Consider the following 7,707-nt stretch of genomic DNA (forward strand, 5'->3'; position numbering starts at 1 on the left):
CTGTATCAGTGGAAGTATTTTTTTTCCTATTAGCTCTGTGTATAAAAAAAAGAAATTACAAGAAAGATTCCAGAGGTCACAAAGGTCAAGAGTATGCTGTGGAGATTTTCACAGAGAAAGTTAATTAAATGCCACTTTTTTTTCCTCTTCCTTCCACAGTAAGCAGCTTTAATGCTCTGCATAAAGTCAGCTGCACCACAGAGGCAAGCCAATTAGCACAAAGTGCGTAAATTGGCATTGTGCTGCTGCGCATAATTAGACGTGTCATTTATCACGATGTTCTTCCTCTCGTCAATTACATCCAATAAACACGCTCCGGCGGAGTCCCGCTGGTTTCTGTCCGTTTAGGTAGACAGCTCGGGCCAATGAGAACCTTTTCAAATGTCAGAGGCTCATTTTCTCTTTTCATGTGGGAGGAGACGACAGAAAAAAAAAACGACGACAACAACAACAAAAAATAGACAAAGCGGTTTGAAACAGGTAGGACTGAAAACAGAATGCGGTCTGAGAGATGTACACAGGATGTGCGAGACGTGTAACCCGAAAAAGGAAGAGGAAGGTAGAAGGTAGGCAGACGAGGATGGAGCGTTGCAGCCATGAAAGCAGGGTGGAAGCGAAGCGAAGCTTGTAGAAGCTCACTTTAGACTGTGGTGTGTCGAGGGTTTTCAACCCATACAGTAATAAATTTCCCATTTGAGTACTTATGTATAAAGGTTGAAATAATTATGAATGTGTTTAATCATTTGTGTCACTCGTCAGGTTAAATGCGATCACTTTATTTTATTTTTTTAAAGCTGACTCTGTGAAAAGGGGGTGATGACAACTGAAGGACCGTTATTGTTATGTTGACATATTTGGCGACGGCGAGAAGCGTGTCGTCTAATGTGATGCAGGGAGGAAGCAGTGGGTGGATCAGGGACATTTGCAGTTTTATAATAATAACATGAACGTAAGAGAGCAATTGACGAGTTTTGGAGAACTGTAGCGTTTAGTTATTTATTAAAATAAATACATTAACTTCAACAGAATGGTCACATTTACATGATATTTCTTTATTCAAATCTAACAAATCAAGCACAAGTTTCCACACTTTCATGGTTTGTTTTTCTATTTTTCAAACTAGTTCTATTCTGTTATTTTCTCTTTAGTCCTTCATAGAAGAAAAGCTGAATGTCTGCTTCTCCTCAAATGACATCAGGTCCAAAACATGTTAGTCTTAAAAGTTAAAAGTGCAACTAAAGAGCGTAATTAGCTACACGTAATGACACTCTGTTGTGTTTTAAGGTTTTTTTGGTGTGCCACCCCAGGATTGTTCTTGGGGCCCCAAAACTTTCTAGAGGCGCCCCTGACGGTAACTTAGTAAAACAGCAGACACTATTTGAACAATAAAGCAAAAATAAAAATAAATAAGAAAATACATACCTTCACCAGCGGACCTCATGTTAACGAGCAAAAGCGCACAAAGAGCAAACAAGAGTTTGGCCTCCATCATCTCGATCTTCATCATCATCTCTTCAGAAAGAAAGCAGACGGAGTTGAGTATCGTTTCCTGTGAAAATGTCTCTGGTAGGACCTCCCGCTCTGTCTCGTTCGCGGTCCGATGGAAGACTTTCCTCCAGTGAATGTAGTCGGAACCGGGCGGCTGGGTGTCTGAAGCGGGTCTGATCGTGTCTGGTCACCAGCGGCAGCAGGAGCTCCTGGCAGTGAACGCGTGGCTGGAGGGACTGAAGGAAGGAGGGTCGCTGTAGTTGCTCTCTCTCTCTCTCGCTCGCTCTTCCTGCAGCACCAGTGCCACGTGTTCCGTGTTCAATGCAAGTCTGCGTGTCCGTGTTGGACCCCGCCACTCAGGACGCAGCCTCTCTCTGTCTGATGGATGTTTCTGCAAAGTGAAATTACTTATGCATGAGATAATACAGTTCCACCACCCTTTATCTAAAAGTCATTTATTGCAGGGACCGGAAATAGCTCCACTTTAGCGTATGATAAGGAGGAAGTGAGAAATAAATCGCCCCATATAGTTTATTAGCTGTAAGCAGGGAAATTCTTTGGCGATTTGGTGCCGTTTTCTGTTTATGAAGCTGCTAAGAATTACTGATTAACTGATTAACATAATCTAAAAATAAGTTCCCCAAAAGTGGAAACTGAGCAACTGCAATGGCAAGCAGCTCTTTTTTCGTTACATTCTTAGAGTATTTGTGAAAAATCTTTTGCAGAGTGGCGGACTTCATTTCGTTTGGAAGTGTAACCCTTCCCTGATTGATGACAGCAACAGCTTCACTCAACCCAGACCAGGAGTCAAACCTAGTAGCTAGAACAAAGTGATCCAGAGGATACTTCACTCAACCCAGAGCAGGAATTAGAACAAACTTAGAATCCAGAAAAAACTCCTAGTTTATCTATTTTATTAGTTTATTTCAAAGCTATACAAAATCAAATAAGATCCATGAAGGCTTCACCCAGAACCTGAGGAAATCGTCATGAATTCAATTGAATTGCTGGATGTTTTCATCTAATCGCTCATTATTAATAACTTCATTCGCACATAGGGTACCTGAACATATGAAATATGATTTTAGTACTATATTGCACTGGAAAAGTATGACATATAAATATATTAGTGATAAATTAATATATAATTGCTGTAGAGAGGACACGCTGTCTGAAACCCCAGTGTGGAGGGAAACAACACTGTTCTGACTTCGGAGCGTCAAGTTTTCGTCTTGAAGGCGGTTCTTCATTTTGCCAAAACTTCAGTGACATATCTTGAAGACGACATTCGCAATCACACACACACCTATCGTGAAATATAGGTATTGATACAGTTACTCATCAGCCGTATTTATGAAATATCCTGAGCTCTGGCGACACCTGCTGGCCAACCTTCACCATAGCATTGCATAAAACCAATACTAAATGTCTTGAAAGTGTTATCAAGGTCCTAGCTGTGGCCTTGTCAGTTTTTTAAATAGATTAATAGTACTTGTGATATAATTTGCTTTTGCCATCATAAAATACAGTATTAGCAAATTTGGCTTAAAAATATACAAAACATTTTTAAAATACAATTTTGACAAAAGGGAACAATTATGAAAATAATTTAGAAGTAAAATTTGAGGATTCAAAGACAAAAAGGGGAATAATTTGTACTTTTTCAGTCTGTTCCTCTTATGTTATTCCCTCTCCAGCTTTATAGCGGATTCTGTCACTTTACAAAACAGCAGCTGCTACATGAAGATATCTGTTATAGCACACTTGTAAATTTGCTTTCAGTTCCACCAAAACACACCTCATAATGTTCGTAGAGCGCTCACTTGATATTCAAAACAAGATTCACCTGCTCCAAAAACATAGCATAACTTACAGTGTAAATTATCTAGATAGGACCTGCAGAATACGTGAAAGACGTAACCCTTTAGATTAAGTTTTTACTTACCACACGAGTTTGGTTGATTTCTGACTCCCAGTCAAACCGTAGTGCCTACTTTCCCCCAGAAGGGGGCGCCGCAATTTGTGGAGAAAAAAAATTGAAACACCTAACCACTACGTAGTTCCTGAGGAGCGTAAAAGCAGCTAGAATTTGTGGGTATTGTTGTTCACAAGTTACTTTATGAATAAAAAAACAAACATTCCAACAGTAACTCGGTGAATACACAACGCGACGTATTTTATAATTTTTGTCACTGTATTTCACACAAACGATAGCAGAATAAACCGGAAACGTGGCGTAAGTCGTCGATATGGCTCGCAAAAGAACACCATATCCCACAATTCAATGCCGCGCGTTACCAACGCAACAATGGCGGCTTCCTCTGCCAGTGTGGAGGGTGTAATAGGACCATTAGGCAGCTGTTTAACTAAACTAGGGTTTGAAGTGTACCCTCTAAAGGTATGGTAGCGTCCCGATTAGTTGAACTAGCTTCTAATTTGAATCAATGTTTAGTTTTACTTAATTCTTCTTTATATTTTTGCTTCATGTAAAGCTAATTTGAAGCAAATTGGCTCTACGTGAAAATTGTTCACATTTTCCTCCCTTGCTTGCTCTTATCGGAGTTTTTGTTCCTCCGTGTTTGTAGGTAGGCTGGTATAACTCAGTGTTGCCTCCTTCCTTTCACCTGCCTTACCCAGATGATGCCTTGGCCGTGGTGGTGCTCAGCACTCCTGCTATGTTTGAACAAGCCTTCCTGCCCTTCTTGGAGCACAGCAGCATTCAGAAGCCATCCGACCCGATAGACCAATGTGTCCGGCACTGTGTCTCCACTGCAGTCTCACAGGTGAGAGTAGAAGTAAAGCACTCTGACAGATACAGTAATCTGGTTATTACATTATATTAGATATTACGACTATTTATTGCAGAAACTCACAGCTTACAGGCCAGGTTATATTTTTCCAGACTGACTCTGATCATGACTCATTGCCTGGCAAAAGTATTCATCCTACTAAAGCATTTTTAGTAGGATGAATACTTTTTCTGTTGCCTTACACACAGAAAGTTAAGCGCATTTTATTGTTTTGCTAGTAGGTGAACTTTCACCTTAGTCTTAGTTCTTTTTGCCACTCACAATAGGATTCTAACCGTCTTCCCTGCACCTGAGGAAGAAACAGCTTCCCACAGCATGATGGTGCCTCCACTGTGTTTCACCTGTGGGAATAACATGTTCAAATCAATGTTTGGTGCTAGTTTTCCATCACACAAAGAGCTCAGTTTTGATGTCTTCTAAACATGACACGTTTTCGTCTCTGCACACTGATCTGTTTGCTGTGTTTCTTGTCCTCCGTGATGCCGTTTCTTCACTAATGTTCTCCAACAGCCTCCCTGCATCATTACAAACTTTTGTCTTAAAGACCTACAGGCACTGACGCAGACAGGTTATCTACTGTTTGATGGAGATGTTGACACTTTGTCTCTGGTTCTGCGTTTCGCAAATTTATACCGGCTCGCTCTTGTCATCCCCGACTTGTTCAGGACCTCTAAATATCGTCTCCTTCTCTCCCACAGAGTTTTCCAGAACTGAAGGTGGACGTGAGGTTCGACTACGAGCTGCTGCCAAGCAGGAAGCCAAAGTTCTTGGCGCAGACCGCTGCACACGTGTCTGGAGCGGCGTTCTACTACCAGCAGTCTGATGTCGCAGACCAGCCCTGGGCCGGAAGAGTAATGCCGTCGATTTGTTCGTCAAAACAAAAACAAAGAAAAAAAAAAAAAAAAAAAGGAACATTTGTTGTTGTCGCTGTTTCTCCACCTCAAGTTTCATCTGTTTCGTCTGTTTGTTCGGCAGAAGATGTTTGGAGTTTGCATTCATCCGAGCTTCGGCGGCTGGTTTGCCATCCGGGCCCTGCTGGTGTTTGAGGATGTGACGGTGGGCTCTGAGCTGGTGCGGCCCGATCCTCCGGACTGCGTTGCTTCCAGAGGAGACAGAATCAAGCTGCTGGAGGCCTTTAACTTCCACTGGCAGGTGCACAAGCTATCTTATAGACACACACACACACACACACACCAAAAAAAAAAAAAAAATCTGTCTTAATCCAAACCACTTCAGACAGATAACCTTTTGATCAAAGAGCAGTCATGTGACAGTTTCGCCTTCTCTGAAACTCTGGAGTTTCTCCTGTTTGCTGGAGATTCTGAGAATAAATAAAGAATATTTTTTTAAAAAATTATTTTTTTTTATTCTTAAAAAAATATATATTTGCTGAAAGTTTTTAAAACGTGGGTGCCTAAAAGATGAACCAGACATTAGAAATTAATCAGCAACAATGTCATAATCCCTGACCGAGACGATACACTTGGCATAATCCTCTGTAGCCTTACTCTAACAGCAATTAAGCTCGGTACATTCCAAATAAAATAAACGTTAGATTATTCTAAGCCTTTTTTTTTTTTCTTGTTTTTTTTTTTTTTAAACGATCACATTTTACAATTTCTCTTTACCACTAGGACTGGAGTTACCGAGACATCGTCCCCGGGCGACAGACCTACTCGGAGAGACAGAGGGAGTACTTCTCCACTCCCCCGGCTCAGCGCCTCGCCCTGCTCAGGAGTTGGGGTCTTTTGCCAAAAGAAGAGGTCCAACCTGACCTCAGCCCACACGAGCAGAACCAGGCCAACGGACACGGCTGACGCCTGGGCCTCCTGAGCCGAACCCTCTGCTGCTTTCATTTGTTTTCATTCAACCCCAACTGAGTTTGAGACTGGGTTGGGGTTTTTTTTAAGCTCTTACGTTTCCGTTGAAAGTCATTTGAAGCTGGAGGAGGATATTTTTGTGGAGATGATTGTGTTATGAATGTTTATTAAGTAAATGTGCTCAGAAGACGTTGCGGCCGGTCGACGCACTTTGTTGAATTTACCCAAGACGGATCGATGGATGATTTGTGCATACAATGGAAGACCTTTGCAGTTTGATTATTGTATTAACAATAATTTAAAGTTTAACTTAGTAGTTCAGTGAATAACAGTCTTTTTTCTGCAGTTGCAACAAACTTGACTCAAGATGGTTTATCAACTGGACACATAGCAGCAAATTTATGTGCTGCAATGTCCCAGTCAAAGTCCACAACTCAGCCGAATTGAAATACCGTGACTGGACCTCGAGCAAGCAAGTTTCTCAAGCAAGAAACTATCAAAAGAAAACCTTTTATTCAGTAAATAACGACAGCGTGAAATGTGTGGTTTGTTCCTCGGAGGCAGATTTTCTTTTTTCACTATGACCCTGGATGCTAAATATTACTGAAGCATAATTTCCTAAGGTAGAATTTTCTGCTTATGTTTGGTAATAAATTGAAGAGGAAGGCACATTCTTGTCATTACTACTGCTTTTATTTTATCTCATGTTACACCAAGTTTAGATGACAAAACGAAGCTTTTTCCCTCTTTCAATTCAACCACAGACGGAAAAAAAATGATGAGAAAAATAACTTTTAATGTTGGTTACTTCGGCCAGGTAGACAATACTGAGCATACACGAACACTTTGTTGTTTTTTTTTTGTTTGTTTGTTTTTTTACTTATATTTGCCCAGATTTCACAATATTAAACAATATAAGAAGAATACCTTCTATTTTTTTTGACAAAACCAAAATCTGCATCGAAACTTCTTTTAAGTACAATTAGTCAAAACTGTCTTCTTATGACAAGAAAAACTGTCGTTTAATTAGAAAGACATATTTTAAAAGTAAGATGTTTACGCTTGTGTGTACGGTCTCAGGTCTAACTGGCAGCCAGGCTGATGAATTATAGATGTGGACTCCCTCTGCTCCTCCAGGCCGGCGACAGACTGACCACTTTAAACTGTGACTAACCCCTCTGCTTGTCGACCGGGTCCAGTTATAACTCTGGTTATTAAAGAGAAGAACTGAGGAGCTCCGAGCTGCAGTATGACCGGGGGAAGTGAGGGGGGGGGTTCTGCAGCGACAGACACTTTCATGCTTGGGCCTCTGAGTGTCCTCCTCTGTTATTAGCGCGGGCCGGCGGTGAGTTTGTGCTGCTCTTTCTGAAGCAGCTGGAAAAACGTTCAATGTTTGATGAAGTCCCGGACTGGCTGCGGATAACGTTAAAGTTTAACACTAAAGATCGATAACTGCGTCCTCTTTAAAGGGATAACTCAGAAGCTTAGCTTTGGTTGTGTTGAAGCTTTGCAGGTCTTTCTTGGCGACACCTCCCTCCTTTCCTTAGCGCCTCATTGCTTCTGTTCTGTACAGCCCCCCCCCCCCCCCC

General features: G+C 41.4%; 2 protein-coding genes across 2 annotated transcripts in view; one reads left to right on the forward strand and one right to left on the reverse strand.

Moving 5' to 3' along the window:
• Positions 1–1,872, reverse strand: part of LOC106961254 (putative protein TPRXL) — a 17,393-nt gene extending 15,521 nt beyond the window's left edge. Inside the window, exon 1 of the mRNA XM_015054848.1 lies at positions 1,423–1,872. Coding sequence (XP_014910334.1) covers positions 1,423–1,510 — 88 coding nt within the window. The 5' untranslated portion in view covers positions 1,511–1,872. The remainder of the gene's footprint in view (positions 1–1,422) is intronic.
• Positions 1,873–3,767: 1,895 nt separating this feature from the next.
• mmachc (metabolism of cobalamin associated C) lies at positions 3,768–6,787 on the forward strand. Its single transcript, XM_015054827.1, has 5 exons — positions 3,768–3,886; positions 4,074–4,271; positions 4,997–5,149; positions 5,274–5,450; positions 5,933–6,787. The coding sequence occupies exons 1-5, from the start codon at positions 3,773–3,775 to the stop codon at positions 6,113–6,115; spliced, it is 825 nt and encodes a 274-aa protein (XP_014910313.1). The 5' UTR covers positions 3,768–3,772; the 3' UTR covers positions 6,116–6,787.
• Positions 6,788–7,707: the final 920 nt, after the last annotated feature.

Source organism: Poecilia latipinna, unplaced genomic scaffold (assembly GCF_001443285.1).
Source record: "Poecilia latipinna isolate Pla-1442-1.1 unplaced genomic scaffold, P_latipinna-1.0 Scaffold1281, whole genome shotgun sequence".
In the NCBI taxonomy this organism is placed as follows: domain Eukaryota; kingdom Metazoa; phylum Chordata; class Actinopteri; order Cyprinodontiformes; family Poeciliidae; genus Poecilia; species Poecilia latipinna.